Below are 18840 nucleotides of genomic sequence, written 5' to 3' on the forward strand. Positions count from 1 at the left end.
GCTGTAAGGAGTGCAAAAACTCTTTGTGCACACTGTGTAGTAAAAAGTCATCAAGTGAATCAGGTTATAGCCCAGGAAGAAGTGAAACATGATATTAGGATGGAGGTAGAAGTGGCTTCAGGTGCTGCTTGACATTTAAAGAGAATGTCATCACAGAACATGTTGCTCAACCTTTGTGAATGGACTCATCAGGATGTTTACACTGTTCTACTAAATTCACTGTATGTTGGTTAGCTGACATTACTTGGGATGACCTCGCTATTGTGTGAAAGCATAGGGCAGCTTGCCCCCAACCTGGGCCCCTCCAGATGTGTTGGACTACAACTCACATAATCCGACAGCCAGCTATGCTGTGCTGTACTTGCCAGGAAAGCTGGAAAAGCGGGGCTTTTTGGAATTGGCTGAGGAGCTGTATAAGGACTGCAGGGGGGGAAGAGTTGCCCCAATGGCTTAAACAGAACAGGTGATCTCAAAAGATCTGATATTCTAGTTTGAGGCAGTACAGACACTTGCCCATGTTCACAGCCTAGACTCTCACTGGAGTTCATTAGGACAACCACCATAAATCCATATGCCAGGCTAGCCCAAGAGATTGTATTGCCTGAGGCAGAGAGGCTAATTCCACCCCCCAACCCCATAAAGTCAAGGTGTATAATTTCCAAAGCCGTTCAAGTTATTTGGGGATGTGAGGCAGAAAATCCCACAAGGGCTTCTCTGGTAATAATAAATTAAGAACACAATCCTATGTCCCCTATGACCTTAGGCCATCAGACTGTTGAGATTCCCAGGTCCAAGGTCGCAGACAGCGCTACAAACCTTGGAGCTGGGAATCAGAGCTCCCCTCCCTCGCACAGCTGGTGCAGAGCGCTCTACACGAGTGCATAGAGGATGGTTCGGTGGGCTGGGAGGGGACTAGGGGAGCAAGGCTATGAGCCATCCCCAGCCTCCATCCTCCCCCTCCCTGGCGCTTCAGCTAGACAGGCGAAAACGCCTGTCTAGCTAAAAGACAAGAGTGGTAGGAGCACAGAGGCAAAGACCGCCTCCACACTCCTCCTGCTCTGCATAAGATTCCCATCAGCCTCCAAGTTCAGAGGCTGATGAGAATCCTGATAGGACTGTGCCCTAAATAACTAATAATTTGCTGCTATTTCATGACACCCAAAATCAGCTGCCAGAAGTGGCTGCCTAATGGTTGGGCCAACCCTGTGAAAACCTTTTGTACTGACTTCTGTAACATAAGTGTCAGCCCAAACTGCATTATCCAAAGGAACATCTAAAGCTCAGCAACACTACAGTGGTGCTATACAAATAATTATCATTTGCTGTCAGTGGAGGAAAAGTGCTAGAAAACATATCAGTAACAATTCTCCCAATTGCAAAAGTGTTTTGAAATGGGACAGGCTTTCAAAAACAAAGCACGTTGTGGATTTCTTGGTTTTCCAAATCAAAAGCTCACCCTAGTTATGAAATCCTTTGTCGGCATTAAACAGAAGTATTATGTGAAATAAATTTGCCCCATGGAGGAGAAAAGAAAAATACTGTGATGTAAAGAATATTATGGAGATGAAATCTCTAGCAGCTGCAGGTTTTCTCTTGTGCACATAATCAACCAGACTTAATACTCTGTGGTGGCTTAAGGTGTCTTGGTAATGGCAGGGGGTTCTAGTTTCCACTGACATCATTGTTTACTTAATAATACCAGAGGACCTTGGAGATTAGCTAGGCATTAATGAAGCTCTCAGCTATGACAAGATTTTATTAACCCCTGTTTAGTACAGTGGAACACATGAAATCTATGTTAAAGGGAATTTCACACATTATGCAGAGGCAAACTTGAGTTTGCCACCAAGGGTTCTCTCGGAGCGTACAGCCAATCAAGCTCCCTGGCTAGTATATCTGCATAGCACACATGCTTGCAAAATCAGTTATAAAATTTTTATGTAAAATTATTTTTAGACCACTTTTAAGGGTGAAACCCTCACTTCTACTTTTAAGTTATACACTTAAAAACATCTTTTTAAAACGTATTGTGTCAAGCGGCCTCAAGACTTATAAGACAGGCTTAGTAATTGCAATTTTATAAATAATAATTCATGAAGCTTTGGGGCTGCTTGAACCTCTGTCTGTCTGAAGGTCAACCCAGACATGGCATGGAAGTTCTGGGAATAGGATCTCCCATGTTTTCTAAAGTCTTAGTAGCAGCTGGGTTGGGGTTGATTTGGGACTGCAGAACTGGGAAAGCAGGATCATAACTCTTTTCCCTATGCCACTTTTCCCTATTAAAATCTCCTGCACAAACTGCTATTTGCCCTGCAAGGCCAAACATATAGGCAACTGGATCATACCTGTATATTGTGTCCTGTGGGGCAAATAGCAGCTTTGGGGAAGTACATTTTAATTAGGAGGAACAGAACGTGTGTGTGTCTGAGAGGGGGGGGAACCCCACCTTAGCACCATGTTTCCAATCTGTCCCATGGTTGCTATTAACATTAAAAAAAAAAAAAATCTTGTTCCCATTCATGGATCTCCCATCTTACAGCTCATGTGGAACACTGGAACATAGGAAGCTGGCTTCATACTGAGCCCGACCACTGGTCCATCAAACCCAGTATTGGCCACACTGATGGGCAGTGGCTCTCCAGGGTCTCAGGCAGGAGTTTTTCTTCCCTGTCACAGACTGAACCTGGGAACTTCTGCAGGCAAAGCATATGCTCTATTAGTGAGCTCTAATGCACTGACTTGTGATTTTCCTGTAAACAAAAAATGCGATGGTGTAACTTTGAAGAAATTAGTCTTTAAAAAATTATTTCACTTGGCAGAACATTATTATGGTGTCCTCTTTTATTCTTTTTTTTTATATATAGTGTCTTTTTTATTCTTTGTCATCAAAGATATTGGCAGAAAGTGTTTTGACCACCAATACTGAGAACGTGAAGCAATGCAATCCTATGCATGTCTATTCAGAAGTAAACCCACTGAGTTCAATGCTCTCAGCTAAGTGTGTATAACCACACTCAATGGGGTTTACTTCTGAATAGGCACATTGCAGTGCAATGTTACCCCTGGATAGACTGCAATCCCATGCACACTTAAGGCTGCAATCCTATGCACTTGTTCCCGGGCGCAAGGACCACTGAATGCAGCGAGACTTACATTTGAATAGACATGAATAATATTGGCTGTTATGTATTAGAGATAACGTATATAGAACTTCTGCTATTCAGAATTACTTTTTAAATATTTTTTTTCTATGAATAGATAATCTCGTCTTTGGGGGTCTTCAATAGTAGTAAATGTGGGTATTTGTAAGATCTTTGTTGCCTGGATTACTAATGTTTTAAGTTAATGGTAAAGTTGATTGTTTGAGGCTGCAATCCTATATAAGCTTACCTGGGAGTAAATCCCATTGAGTTTAGTGGAATGTACTTCTGAGTAGACATGCATAGGATTTCATGGGGGGGAGTGGAGAGGCATACTATTATATATACAGGTGTTGATAGAATTGTTTTATTAATTAATTTCAGAATTCTAAAGACCACATAGCCCTTGAGAAAAAGTTTTTTGAACGTATAAGGGATATTAAGGGATGGGCCCAGATTAAGGGCCAAACCACACATTGCATCAATCTCATGGTTTGCCTTTAAGTGCAAGTTTTTTCTTTCACAACTAGCCAGCACAGGGGCTCCAATCTGGACTGGGATCCAAGCATGGGGTGGTGGGAGGGGCTTTAACCCACTGTAGTTCCAATCCAGATCTCCCCACCCTCCCAGCACCTGCTATTTACATGGAGGGGTTAAGCTCCCACTGGAGTGAATGGGAGCTTTTCCCATGCAGATAGAAAGCAGGGGCAGGGGCTGATTCAGATCAGGACAGTAGCAGGGAGCAACAGGTTAAAGGCCTCTCCCCTGGCTAGAGTCCTAATCCAGACTGGGGTGGGGGGGCTCACTGGCTATTTGTGAAAGAAAAATCTTGTATTTGAGGGCAAATCATGTGATTAATGTCAAGTGTAGTTTAATCTCTCTATTAGTTGAATATAGGTCCCATTGAAATCAATGGGACAAATTAGTCCTAATTCAATTCACATTGATTTCAACAGGAACTAAATGCAACTAACTCAGACTGCAATCCTATACTCAATTACCTAGGGGTAAGTCCCACTGAACTTAACAGGGCTTACTTCTGGGTAGACATATATAGAATTGCACTGCATGCTGGATCTTTTTCTACACAGCTGTTCTTGTTTCCTCCCACCACCACTACTACCCCACGTATTTTCTGCAGTTGAATGATCCCTTGTATTGCTTTGATTCAAAGCATTTTGTATTTTTATACACATACTGCAGGCGGTGGAGGCAGCGGCAGTGACACTGAGAAAACATAAAAGGCATCTGATCCTCCTGGCACTTTTAGTAAAACAGTTTTGATTTTAAAAATCGTGTAAATCGCGATAGAAAGAATAATACAAAAGAATACGAGTCGCTGATTCAACCTCTCCAGAGCCACAGGGGCACTTGTGTTCACAGTAAGGGATTTTATGATATCTTCCTTCCAGAACTGCTGATGGGAGAACATTGAAGCATGCCAAAGTAAAAACTCTACAATGCTTCTGGACTGAGATCGCAGAAAGATAATTTCCTGACGTACTTCGCTGGAGTGCTCTGTCAGATAAAATATGGTTGGAGGTTAAGCCTCCTGGGGGTTAGAAATCTTTCTAATGCAGGGCTTGCTTATTTCATATTTTAAAATGTGTTCCCCCACCCATAAGTTTGTCAACATTAAAGAAAAATACCCTGCCAATACTAGTGCCGATAGTCCATCATTATTATACCCACATTGCAGGGGGCAGGACTGTGGCTGAAAGAACATCGTTTACGCCATTCCTGCAAGGCAGCCCAGTGCTGTTATACCCATTTTGCTGGGGGGTGGGAGGTTAGAGTCCTGTATGGCAACCCTGCAGTATAGTCCAGCAGTGTTATCCAGTCTGCTGGCATGCTGAGGGGTTTTTTTTAGGGAAACACAATAGGCGCGTGCGCATGCGTGTATGTGTATAGTTGATTGTAGCAGCATTAAGGGCTGGAGGGGATGAGGGGAGCCAGGGAAAGGATTAAAGTTTCAGCCATGGGTGTACAGATGTTATCTGGACAGCAAGTCTACCAATGGACAGGAGATCTACTGACTGAGAATCAATGGAGGGGTACACCTGGGCTGTGTTCCCACAACAACAGAAGGAGAAGCTAATGGAGGAGTACTGGATTTTTTAAAAAAGGAATCGTCTTTGCTGTGAGCAGGGCTCCAAGAGCAGATTCTCCACACCAGTAAAAATCGCTTCACAGAACATACTTCCTGGTGGGGGTGGGGGTTGGAGAGAACGTCATCTGACTGGCAGGGGCTGCTCAACCAATAAGAGAGGCTTCCCCCCTCCCACCCCCTTTTCCCCTGAAAGTCCAGATGCACCTGAATTTCAGGAGCAAGCCTCATTGAGCACAACATATAGCCGGCTTGGAGTAAATCACTGGTGGAAACACCCCACAAAGATTTCCTCAATGCAGAAATAGTCTCTGCTGAGATATGCATCTGGACAGGTTCTCCATGTATGGGGAGTTGCCCATCACTGCTGCAAAGAAGGGATCCACAGAGCAGGGGCAAGCAAGAGCCAGCATCACAAACCTTCTAAGGAAGCAGAAACATGCAGAGTGAATTCAGATTTGCTGGTGTCAGTTCCTGTTTCCATCCATGAGCACAGGCGTCCGCAGGGTTTTTTTTTTCAGGATTGGGGGCAAAGTTTATACATTCATAGCTAGTCTTAGAGAACAGGTTTTTGGTGGATCTGATGACTGAGTGGCAGCAAAGCCAGGGCAACAGGTGTACTGAGAAATGTATATACCAGGGGGTGTCTCCACCAGCGATTTATTCCAAGCTGGCTGTGTGTTGAGGTTGTTAGGGATACATGACATTGTGGCCATCCAGCAGTCACCCCGGAGCTTATCAGGGAAAAACCGGATTTCCTGAGCCTGCTTAAAGTCCAATTCTGTTCTTAAGTCAGGTTCTCCCCGGTATAGTTGCTGTGTGCCCCAACCTTTGCATTGACCTCAGGTATGCTAGCCCTGCCCAGGGGTGTGCCTTTCACAGTGACCCCAGTCAAGGGGTGTTTCTTCCCATTGTGCTGAATGAGGCTTGCCCTCTGAATGCCCACAGGAATAACAGAGATCCCCCTCAACTGAAATGGCACATTTTAAAGCCCAATTCCTTAAGTGCGATTAAGCGTGATCTCAAGGCTCCGATTCATTGCCTTAGGAAGTATGTTCTTCACAGCTTCGTTATAGAGATCCTGCAGGTTACAATGGGGGCTGGTTTCTGTCTTTGTGTTCTCCCCCGCCCCCGTTTCCCAGAACAAACATATGTGCTCAATGCTCAGAATTTCTACTCAGAAATAACTCCCATTGTGCTCAATGAGGCTTGCTCCTGAAATGCAGGTGCATCTGGACTTTCAAGGGGAAGGAGAAAGGGGGGAGAGGGGAGGGAAGCCTCTCTTATTAGTTGAGCAGCCAGTCAGATGACATTAATTCCAACCCCACCAGAAGGCATGTTCTGTGAAGCGATTTTTACTGGTCCAGAGAATCTGCTTACGGAGCCCTGCTTGCAGCAAAGCCAATTCCTTAAAAAAAAAAACTGGTTCCATTAGCTTCTCCTTCCATTGTCATGGAAACACAGCCCAGGTAGATAAAGTGTTAAGTCTGAATTGGTTGGAAACCACAAGGGTTTGATAAGAATTTCCCTTGGGCAGAGAAAGAAGCAAATGCAGGAGTTCTCTTTCACACCTCTGTGGTGCTCTTCTGAAGATCAGGCCTGTGGGGATTATCCCCTATGTAATCCTGTTATCTAATCCTGTTGCTCAAGGAGCACGCTCAAGAATTAGCAGTGGGTGAATTATTCATCACTGTCTTGCTTCTGCTGTTTGTTATGATAGCGTCAGAAACTTCTCATTCCTCCTCCTATGATCTTGCTTCTGTATGTGAATATATAGTGGTGATGGATTTAGATCAAGGAGACCTGGATTCAAATCTCTGCTAGGCCAAAGCTTTCTGGGTGATCTTGGGCTAGCCATCATGTCTCAGCCCAACCTATCCTACCTTATATAGGTGTTGTAATGGTAAAGGGGGACATGAATTCTGCCCTAGCCTTGGTTATAAAGGTAATAAATTGAATAAAGACATGCCTAACCCCAGTAAGCCAACTAGAAATATGCCATAAAGTTGGACTCAGCCAATGTGCTCTGTTCAGGATTGAAACCTGAAGCTGTTTCATTGATTAAGAAGCTATCATTACCCCATCTTCATAGATGAGAAACTGCATATGAAGCGATCATGCATATGAGATCTTAATGATATAGGGCAGGATACAAATGTTTATATAAATAAATAAAATCACGTTCTGCAGTGCTCAAATCTCTAGCAGTCTGGCAATGAGATGATCTTGAGCAAGCAAGTCAGTACTATAGATAAAAATAACTCACAACCACGGCCACCATGCCCCAGTTGGTGAGTAACTGTCTGGGGAGTTGCATGTCTGTTGCTATGATTTTGCATTGCCACCAACATCTGGAAGGACCCCTATCTAAAGAAACCTCCAGCTGAGCTTTACCCTCATAAGCCATGCCTGGTTGCTAGGAACAGACCCCCAGAAGTGGCTGCATGGAAAGGGCACCTTGATCCCCAAACCACTTGCACAAATGTCCCACTGATAAATTAAAGTATGCAGGAGAACAAAAGCCAATTTAAGTGAATCAGTAAGTATTAAGCAGTTATCATTCTCCTTAAATCAGAATGTCTTTTTGAGTGCATCATCCACAGAACGCTGGCTTCACTGAAGGAAACTGGATTTGCCATTAAATCACAAACCAAGCTTGCCTCCCTGTCATTAGTCACATGTACATACCCCTCTCTGTGCTGTAAAGCTGGAGAATTTGCCATGTATTCAAAGTTCGGTACAGGTTTGGCAGTTTATATGAAGCTGAGACTCCAGTTCCTAGGTGCAGGCGTGGAAGTGCTCCTGCTTTCAGCTACCTTTCTGTTTCCCAGCCAGGAATCACACTGAAAGGATTTCTCTCTCATACAGCTTGCACTGCCCTAGTGGGAGATTTCAAAGTTGTTAGGATAAGCTAGCTCAAGGAGGAAAAGAAATCACTTTTTTTTTTTTTACTGTATAGTGAAGGTCGGTACATATTTAATCTGAAAGTACAAAGGGCATAGTTCAGAGCTCATGTCATGTTGACTCCAAAGCTATAAAACAGGGAAACCATTTTCTTTCTCAAGGGCTACTTTTCCTCATGGGTAATCTGTTGGGAGTGGCGTATCAGTGGCGAACGGGGCCAAAGCTGATGGCAGGCAAGGCAGGGTCATCCCTATTCTCTTTCCAAATTGGGAGGGCCACCCCTTTTCTCTTTCTGCCACCCCCTTCTCTCTCCCTCTCTTCCTTCCCACGCAACAGGATAACAGGGAAGGGACAGCTTACACTTCCCAGAAATCTGAGTGGATTGCATGCAGAAGGCTTTTGAAATTAGGCTGAGGGCTGCATGAAACTGGGCCAAGCTAAGGGCACAGGTGGCACTTAATCCAAGCAGTAATCTGAGCAAGGCACAACCATAGAACATTTCTCTATATCAGAGGTTCCTAACCTTTTGGGGAACCTTTGGAATTTTGAGTGTTGTGGAAACTTTCACAAAATGGCTGCCATGGGGGGACTTGCCCATTCATAAAATGGCTACCCTGGTGGGCAAAGTCAGTCACAAAACACTCATTTCCCAGAAGGTAAACCAGTGAGACTAAAAGAAAAGTAATTTGCCCAAGAAGCTGAGTGCAAAGCCGAGGAGGGGTCTGAGTCCAAAACATCAAGACACTATTTGGAACACAAATACAAATGGTGCTGGAGGGCAGCATTTTGCTTTGCATCCTACCAACCTCTGGATTTAAAAAGGTCTTAGGAAAGAAAATAAAAATTGGGAAGGGCAGGAGCCTGGCAGGCACCAAGAAAGGTGTCTGTGGTCATGTTGGTGCCTACAGGCACCACACGGTAGACACCAGCTCTGTGTAATATTTCATAGTCGTAAATTTGTCCTCCTGCTTGTCCAGCTATTCCCCCTGAACTCTTTTGCTAATCCAGGTGAGACTAGTACCACTGGGAAGCTCAGAGGAGGGGAGAGGACTAGATCGGGTTTGTTCTGCTTGTGACCTTCAACCTGAAAGAAATCCCCCCAAATGCCTCTTTCCCACAGGAATGACAGATGAGAAAACCATAGTAGAGCTGCCAGCTCATTCAGGCTTTCCGTGTCTTTAGTGACATAAGCAGCTATTACATCAGTCCTCTCCCTCTTTTCACACTGGATTGCATGATTACAGTTCTGAAGAACAATGGAGAAACAGCTGCTGCGCATTCCATTCTGCTAAATATCTACTCATTTGCTGCAGCATTAAGCCAGCAGTGGAATTGCATTTGAAAGGGGGAGCATATAACAGCAGCATATAATTGTGCCTCCAATAGATAAGGCGATCAGTTAAAAAAGGATTCTGCCATGTTAAATGAAAATCAGGGGGATGGGTTATTCTAACCTTAATAAAATCGAAAGGCTTTCACCAATCTTCCTGAAAATGGCATGTGCCAGACAGAAATGTCTTATTTTACATAACTTGAAAATTTCAGGAAGATTGGTTAAAGATTGAGGGAGAAAGGGAAGTTAACAACAACAAAAATACTTGGTCACACAGTTTTGGCACAGAAAACATGTATTGGCAACTGTCTGTGTCCATCATTTGCCAAAAAGCTGGAAGCTATATATGAAAACCATATATGTTTTCCTATTCCCTTTCTATTGTCGTTGCTGGAATTTCTTTCTTTTTAAAATTCAATTTACTTATTTTAAAAATATTTTTTATTGGTTGACACATGGTTTGAAAATGTAAAAAGGAAAAGAAACATGGCTATCCTAATGTCTGTTCTACCCAGACATTCCACTAGGGGGAAACAGCCTTTAGTGTTGGCAATGCCAGTCAAAGGTTCTCTGCTGGTTTGGCCGCTCTGCCAGTGTGGCATAGTGGTGAGAGTGTTGGACTGGGAGTTGGGAGATCCAGGTTCTAGTCCCCACTCAGCCATGGAAGCTCACTGGGTGACTTTGGGCCAGTCACAGATCTCAGCCAACCCACCTGACAGGGTTGTGGGGAAGATAAAATGGAGGAGGATTATGTACGCTGCCTTGGGTTCCTTAAGGAGGAAAAAAGGTGGGATATACAATGTAATAAAACAAACAAACAAACAAGAACTAGAAGACCATGGGGTCTTCTCTACCCCTACCCTACCTGCAAAAGATCATAGTGAAAATTCAAAATGTGGTGAATGTTGACGTTCCCACATAAATACTGGAAACCTCAGATACATTTTGTTAATACCCTAAATTAGATAACATTTTCCCATGTTCTGGATATATACAAATAACTAATAACACTCGTATTTACATGACTGGCAACATTTGCCAGTGCATCTGAGTTTGGGGACGTTCACAAAATTTACCTGGAATCATTAACATTCACCAAATACTGTAACATACATATCTACCAAGGGTGGGCAACGTGTGGCCCTCCAGATGTTTTGACCTACAACTCCCATCAGCCCTAGCCAGCATTGCCAATGGTGAGGGTTCATGGGAGCTGCAGGCCAACAACATCTGGAGGGTAATCAGTCACCCACCCCTAATGCCTGCATACACACGCACATGCATCTCTCTCTCAAAATCCCTATTCCTCCCCCACTTTTACCACCCTGTATTCACTTGCTCTTTTAAATGACTATTTCCCTTCTCTGTTCCTGCTCCTTATGCCTTGATCCTCCCTCCCAAAGTGCCTCTGGGCTTCCACCTCCCCACTCCATCTCTCTGAAAAATACATCTTTCCCATAAAAGCCCTTGGCTTAACGTCAGAGTCCACATCCACGGTGCCGGCCCAAGACATTTTGCTGCCTGAGCTGAAGGACAAGACGGTGCCTCCTCCATCCATGCGCAATAGCCAGTCAAACAGGCCATTCAATCTCACTTCAACACTGGCAATAGGACAGCATCCAGCCCTGCCCCTAGCTTATGGGGTGCAGGGCAGGTTGCGCAGGGCACCGTACACACCGCTCTGTCTGCTCAGCATCTGCCATCTCAGGCCTTACAGCTGCCTCACACTGACTAACAGTGTGACCACCCAATGCCACAATGGAAATGTACTCTAAATAGTCTTAACTGGGTTTGCTCGCATTCCTTTCCTTGTTCCCTCTTGCCTTGCCCATCCTCTTGCCTCTCTTCCTTCTTCCCCTCTGTTACATCTCGCACTCTACATTTAAATTGTAAGCTTCTTCGGGCAGAGGCTCATCTTGTTTTGCTTTCGTTTCTCTAGCATTATACATGATGATGGCACTATATAAATAAGAATCCTACGTCAAAGAAGACCACAAAGTGCACCCTGAATCATCAGTTTAAGACTAAATCCAAATGCTACAGCAGTGTAGGACCAACGAAGATGTCACAAAGCAGGAAGGAAGATTATGAGTTAATCAAAACTCTTCTTCAGGTTGGATGTTGAGCAAAAAGGAGGTGAGTGAGTGGCAGACAGCAAAAGAGGTTGCTGGGTATGGGGAAAAAAAAAACTCGGTCTGCAATTTGTGACAGTATTAAAATAAAATAGAGGACGTTACGCAAACCTAATTAGGTAAGGTCATGCTATTTTATTTATTTATTTTGATAAATGCATAAAATAACTCAAGGGTCCCCAACTTTTTGGACCCATGGGCATATTTGGAATTTTAAGAAAGTGGTTCCCCAGCCGCCACAAAACAGCAGCTGGGGAACACATGGCCAGTCACGAAATTGCAAAAAGGCTGGATCTAATAAATCAAAATGGATAATTGTGAATGTACATGATGTTTTCATGGGATGCCGTCCCCCGCTAGCATTTGATTAAAGTCTACATTGGTGTCTATAGGCTTCACATTGTTGTCTATAGGCTGAGCAAAGCTGTCGGGAGTTATGTACTCCCAGCAGGGGCACCCATGGCGGTAAGGTCAAGGGTGAGGAACCAGACAAAGAACAATCCAAGAAAGTCCTCAATGGGAGAACAGGCGGAAGATAACAAGATGTATGTTACAATGGCTGTGAAGTCGGATGAAGGCTGCAACAGATAAAGGACTACCAATCATCATGTTATTCATGCCATTGGATTAGAGCCTTTTTCTGTGAAGACTGTGTGTTGATCATTGTGCACTGATCTCCACACATAAAACAAATTCATGCACAGGCGTCTTCCAATCCACCTAACCAATCAAAAGTCCCATGGCGACCGGCGAATGGCAACGGGGGCAGGACTGTGAAATCCGGAAGCCCCTTGTCATGGACCGGCACATGGGCGGTGGATACAGATTCAGTCGGGCTGACTCAAGGACCGAGGCAGTTGAGTAGTTTGGCAGCTGTATCCACGACTGAGCAGTCCTATTTAGGATCCACTCTGCTCACCCCGTATGGGGAGGGGGGTAGAAAAGGTGCCCTAAACATAGTCCGCCTCACTCCTCCCTGACTGGATTACTGCATCCAGTAGGGTCATCACTTAGCGGTTGCAAAAGACAAATGAACTTTGGAACATGGAATATACGGACGCTGCTGGACAATACAGATAGTGAATGCCCTGAACATAGGACTGCCATCATTGCAAGGGAGCTGAGACGTTTTAACATTGATATAGCAACACTCCAAGAAACCCGAAAAGCAGGAGAGGGACAACTGAAGGAAGAAAAAGAAGGTTATACCTTCTTCTGGAAAGGACCGCCTGAACAAGAACAACGAATACATGGAGTAGGCTTTGCTATTAAAAATGATCTTATGAAGCTCTTGTGAGAAGTTCCTACTGGCATTAACGAACGACTCTCAACCCTTCAAATAAAACTCGCCAAAAACCAGCAGGCAACTATTTTAAGTGCCTATGCACCAACATTAGATGCTGATGAAGTCATCAAAGAAAAATTTTACTCCCAGCTGGACACCATCTTATCAGAGATACCTAAGGAGGATAAAATTATCCTCCTGGGAGATTTCAATGCAAGAGTTGGGTGTGATTTTGATTTGTGGTTGGGATTATTGGGAAAGAAGGAGTCGGCAATAGTAACCAGAATGGAATCTTACTTGATTTTTACTTGATTTTAAATGTGCAGAGCATAATCTTGTTATTACCAACACACTCTTTCCCCAGAAAAATAAATTTAAAACAACATGGAAGCATCCTCGGTCGAAGCACTGGCATCTCTTAGACTATGTAATTGTCCGTGCCAGAGATGGTTGTGATGTACTCCTCACTAGAGCCATGATGAGAGCTGACGACTGCTGGACAGACCACCAATTAATTCGTTCTACAATGGCCATTAAGACTGTCCCTCAACGTAGGTCCCAAGGAAGAAAACTAAGACATAAAATCAACACCCAAGCCCTTCAAGATCCTGTTAAGTGAGCCTGCTTTCAAACAACTCTCAAGGAACATCTATCTATGGAATCCCCTGAAAATGTCGAGGAACACTGGAATAAACTGAAGACCTCCATTATCGCAGCCTGTGAACAAACTATCGGATACCAAACTAAGAAACATCAGGATTGGTTTGATGAGAATAATAGGGAGATTGAACATATTATTGATAAGAAAAGGAAAGCCTTCCAAATATGGCAAAAAGACATCAACCGTGCCGCTAAGAAAAAAATCCACGCCAGTGAAAAGGCTGAGATCCAAAGAAGAACTAGAGAACTTAAGAACACCTGGTGGATAAAGAAAGCTCAAGAAATCCAGCATCTTGCAGATGTCCATGATCCACGGGGCTTTTTTAATGCCACAAAGGCCATCTACGGACCAACAAATCATGGTACAAACCCCTTACACTCAATAGATGGTGCCAAACTTCTAAAGGACAAAGAGTCTATTGCACTGCATTGGAAAGAGCATTATCACAACCTCCTTAACCGTAACTCTATTGTGGCTGATGAGGTCTTCTCACAAATTCCACAAAAACAAACCAGAGATGAGCTTGCAGTATCCCCTAGTTTGAAGGAAGTCAGTAAAGCCATCAACCAAATGAAGAATAACAAAGCTAGTGGACCCGATGGGATCCCTGCTGAAGTTTTTAAAGAAGGTGGGCCTGAAGCTAAACAACAGCTTCACAAGCTCATCGAAAAAATCTGGATGAGGGAGGAGATCCCCGCAGACGTCAGGGATGCCATAATTATCAATCTCTTCAAAAAGGGCAATAGAACAGATTGTGGAAACTACTGAGGCATCTCCCTTCTAGCTATGGCAGGCAAAATCCTGGCAAGGATCCTCGCAGACCACCTTCTATCTATCTCAGAAGATATCCTCCCTGAATCCCAAAATGGCTTCCGCCCCTCCAGGGGGACAGTGGATATGATCTTCACCGCACGACAGCTCCAAGAAAAATGCAAGGAGCAAAACCAACCTTTGTACATGGCGTTTATTGATCTGACTAAGGCCTTCGACACTGTAAACTGAACTGCTCTCTGGACCACCCTTCTGAAAACTAGATATCCTAATAAATTTGTGAACATCTTGTGGCTCCTCCATGACAGCAATAATTTTGGATAACAATGGTTCTCAAAGTGACCCATTTAAAGTAGGGATGGACGAAAGGGACTTACCTTGTCCCGCAGGTTGCTTCGCGGTGGGGGGGAGACGCTTCGGTTCTCCCCCCAAAGTTCAGGCGAGGGGGGGGAGGTGCCCCACCTCACCCGGCCGAAATTCAGGCCGGGGGGGAGGCGCCCCATCTCTCGCCGGCGAAATTCAGGCCGGGGAGGAGCGCCCTGTCTCCCCGGCCGCGAAAAAAGAAAGTAAAAAACAAAACAAAAACACACACCCGTGATAGGCTACGTAACGATTTGCGTAGCCTATCACGGCTAGATTTCCAAAGTCAGCCGTGATAGGCTACGTAAATCGTCACGTAGCCTATCACGGGTGACTTTGGGGGGGAAAAAAAAGCGCGTATGCAAATGGCGGCGCCCATGGGCGCCGCCATTTGCCTTCCTTATTTTGGCACATCTAGTCTACGTAAAGATTTACGTAGACTACAGCGAAAATAAGGGCAACGCAAATAGCGTTCCCTTATTTTCGCCGTAGTCTACATAAATCTTTATGTAGACTACCCCTGTCCAAATAAGGAACGCAAATGGCGGCGCCCATGGGGCGCTGCCATTTGCGTACGCGCTTCCCCCCCCCCAAAGTCACCCGTGATAGGCTACGTGACGATTTACGTAGCCTATCACGGCTGACTTTGGAAATCTAGCCGTGATAGGCTACGTAAATCGTCACATAGCCTATCACGGGTGTGTGTTGTTGTTTTTTTTACTGTACTTTTTTATTTTGTAATGGTGGCGGCAGCCGGTCGGGAGACCGGCCCCCGCCGAAACGCCGCCGGGACCTGCCGCCGAGAGGGACATTCGCCGAACGTAAGTCCCATCCCGGGGGGGCGGGGGGCCAGCGGAGAATTTCCCCAACACTTTCGGGGGGCCAAATGCGTCGGCCCTTGGCCTCCCGAAGATTCGTGGAGAAATTCTCCGCCACCCCTAAAAAGTGGGATCAGGCGTTAAACAGGGATGCGTCATTGCTCCAACCTTATTCATTATCTTTATCGCTATGATTCTACACCTTGTTGAAGGGAAACTTCCCACTGGTGTAGAAATCATTTATCAAACAGATGGAAAACTTTTTAATCTCAGTAGGCTGAAAGCAAAAAGTAAGATAATTACAACCTCTGCCATAGAACTTCAATATGCTGATGATAATGTAATCTGCGCACATTCAGAGGAAGATCTCCGAACTATCCTAGACATCTTCGCAGAAGCATATGAAAAGCTTGGCCTTAACATCAAAAAACCCAAAGTGCTTTACCAGCAAGCACAAACCAATCCCTCTATAACACCATCAATCCAGCTTAACAGTGTGATGCTGGAAAATGTTGATCACTTTTCTTATCTTGGCAGCCATCTCTCCACAAAAGCTGACATCGACGCTGAAATTCAGCATCGCCTGAGCTCTGCAAGTGTAGCATTCTCCCGAATGAAGCGTAGCGTTTTCGAGGATCGGGACATTCGCAGGGAGACTAAAATGCTTGTTTACAAAGCCACTGTACTACAGACCTTGCTGTACGCCTGTGAAATATGGACCATCTATAAACGCCACTTCCAACTTCTCGAAAAATTCCATCAACGCTGCCTCCGAAAAATTCTGCAAATTACTTGGGAAGACAGACGGACCAATGTCAGCATACTGGGAGAAGTAAAGATCACCAGCGTTGAAACAATGATTCTCCAACATCAACTTTGCTGGACCGGCCATGTTGTTCGAATGCCTGATCATCGTCTCCCAAAGCAGCTACTTTATTCCCAACTTATGAATAGAAAATGGAATATTGGTGGACAGCAAAAGAGATTTAAAGATGTTCTCAAAGCTAATCTAAAAAAATGTAACATAAGCATTGAGAACTGGGAAGCTCTAACCCATGAGCGTTCCAACTGGAGGTCAGCCTATATTAAAGGCGCTATGGACTTTGAAGAAGCACGAGTACAGGGTGAAAGGTAGAAACAAGCTCAACCGAAGGAACATCAAGCAAACCCTCACCGTGATTGCCTTCCACTTGGAAACCTAGGTCCTCACTGTGGGAGGCTGTGGGGATCCAGAATTGGCCCTGCAGACCCACTGTTAAGACTCTACTCTTGGAAGACAATCTTAGTCACGAGTGATCACCATGATAGGCTGCACACTAAAAAAAACACAGATTCAGTGGAAGAGAAGAGCCAGACTGAGCAACTATATATTAGAAATCTTGGAGGAAGAGAAAGGTGAGAGAAATACTTTAAGGGTGCAATCCCATGCGAGTTTAGACAGAAAAAAGTCCTGGCTGGGGAATGCTGGGAGTTGTAGGACTTTTTTCCCGTCTAAACACGCATAGGATTGCACCCTAAACTGGACAGAGATAAACTTGGGTTATGCAGGGGAAGCGCTACCTGGGAAGATTTCTCAGTGCTCCTGCGAAGGATGGCGACACTGGAGGGAGATTGCGAGAAGAGGTGCAAGGCGGCTGCTTTCTTTGCTAAGGCTACAACCCACGGCGTACTGACATGGGAGCAAGTCCCACTGAACTCAGTGGCACTTACTTCCGAGTAGACCTCCATAAGAGTGCTCTGTCCATCCCCTCAGCACCTACCCCCGCCGCGACCCGTTCAGCCTCTCAGATGGCAGAGGGCAGACCAGCTCGGCAGCGCGACCACCCAGTGTTAAGATGGGACGTGTGTGTGTGGGGGGGCTCTGCAAGATCTCTCTCTCTCTTTCTCTCTCTCTCTCTCTCTCTCTCTCTCACAAAGGGCAATACGCGCAACTTCCTCCTTTTCCGAACAGAGAAAGGAAGGAATGAAATGGGGAGGCGCAGCGACAGCTTGAAAGACGGACGGGCACCTGGCTAAGGAGTCCGAGCAGCAGCGCCGCGAAGGGCGCCTCTACCCGGCGCGATAAACCTCCTGGCAGGGCAGGCGGGGCCGCGGCTCCTCCTGGGATGGCGTCCCACCCGCTCACTGCAAGCGGAGGGGTGTGAGGTGAGGTGCCGGGGGTTTGTTGCCTCCCTTCTGAAGCAGCTTCGCCCGCAGGGCCGGGGCGCGTCTGGAAAGCGCCGGGGCCCAGCGCGGAGCGCGCTCGCGGCAGCCAGAGCTACTCCCGAGCCGGGAAGGCGAGGCCCAGCTGCGCGCCGCCAGCGCCGCAACCGGAACAGGGCCCAGCCGCGGCGCCCGTCGGCTCTGAAGGCTGCAGAGAGGGGCAGCTGGGAGACAGGCCCGTAGCCAGCCTGGAAGTTCGGGGGCGCTACAAAAGTAGGCGAGGCAGTGCCTCTGACTGGCGGGCCTTCTGAGGACAACAGCGTGTGCTTTTGAAAAGGATGCGTTTAGAAACAAAGAGGGGGCAGAGCAAATGTAGGGAGCCAGCCCCCGCCCCCGGCCTCCTTGGAGATGCGCGGCGTAGAGATCCCCAGCAGGAGATGCGCAGCAGCAGCAGCAGGCCCCGGCTCTCTTCCCCCGCTCCGGCTACCTAACCCAGGCTGGAAATCCCGGAGAGGGAGTAGAGCGCCTTCTTTTCCCTTCCCTCCCCTGTCAGGCGACAACTCCGTCCCAGAAGCCTTAAGGCCGGCCGGCCGGCTGGCTGGCTCGCCTCCTTGCCTCTCTCCACCGGGCTTCTCGGTCCCTGCCCGCCAAGGCGACCCAGCCCCGCCGCGTCCACTCAGACGAACTGGCCCTAAGATACCGTATTTATCCTGTTTAAATTACTAAATGAGCGCTTGGGGGGCTTTGGCCACGATCCTGCATCTCCCGGCTGTGCTTTTTACGGTCCCTGCCCAGTGTCCCAGCAGAAGCCTCTGCTGGATAGGCGGCTGCAAGGCGAGTTTGAGGGCTTAGAGTGAAAACGGATGAGAAGGGATGCCGTGGCTCAGCGATGGCCTCTGGCGTCGAGTAGAAGGAAAAGCTCATGCTCCGCAGCAAGGGTCCTGCAGGCCTGCCCGAGCGGAATAGCGCTGCTTCATCCACGGATTTTTATGAGCGGTTCGCGATTTTATGAGGTGTTAGCGGTTAGCTAGACAAAAAGCCCTACAACCGCATGTGGGAGTTGTGGGACTTTTTTCTGCCTAAACATGGATAGGATTACGCCCTTAGCCTACGTTTTTAACTAAAAGAAAGAATCTGGTAAGATAACCTCTCTCTCTCTCTCTCCTGTCAACAGATATCATGCCATT

The 18840-nt window shown here is 46.1% G+C and overlaps 1 protein-coding gene and 1 long non-coding RNA gene across 4 annotated transcripts in view; one reads left to right on the plus strand and one right to left on the minus strand.

Annotated features, from left to right (window-relative positions):
- Positions 1–17981, minus strand: part of LOC146344512 (sulfotransferase 1 family member D1-like) — a 29708-nt gene extending 11727 nt beyond the window's left edge. Inside the window, exon 1 of one of the 2 annotated variants that reach the window (XM_084857516.1) lies at positions 17520–17981. Coding sequence is in view for 1 of the 2 variants with exons in the window: in XM_084857515.1 (XP_084713641.1) it covers positions 7936–7970 (35 nt within the window). In the remaining variant the exon portion in view is untranslated. Of the gene's footprint in view, positions 1–7935; positions 8127–17519 lie in introns of those variants that run through there. The other variant, XM_084857515.1, reaches the window with a different exon arrangement.
- LOC146344513 (uncharacterized) overlaps positions 17429–18840 on the plus strand; it is a 41001-nt gene continuing 39589 nt past the window's right edge. The window contains exon 1 of one of the 2 annotated variants that reach the window (XR_014792235.1): positions 17429–17656. This is a non-coding gene — a long non-coding RNA (uncharacterized LOC146344513). The remainder of the gene's footprint in view (positions 17657–18840) is intronic. The other variant, XR_014792234.1, reaches the window with a different exon arrangement.

The sequence above is a fragment of the Heloderma suspectum genome, chromosome 5, assembly GCF_057233095.1.
Source record: "Heloderma suspectum isolate Gila_16-S chromosome 5, 16-S_ref, whole genome shotgun sequence".
Lineage (NCBI taxonomy): Eukaryota > Metazoa > Chordata > Lepidosauria > Squamata > Helodermatidae > Heloderma > Heloderma suspectum.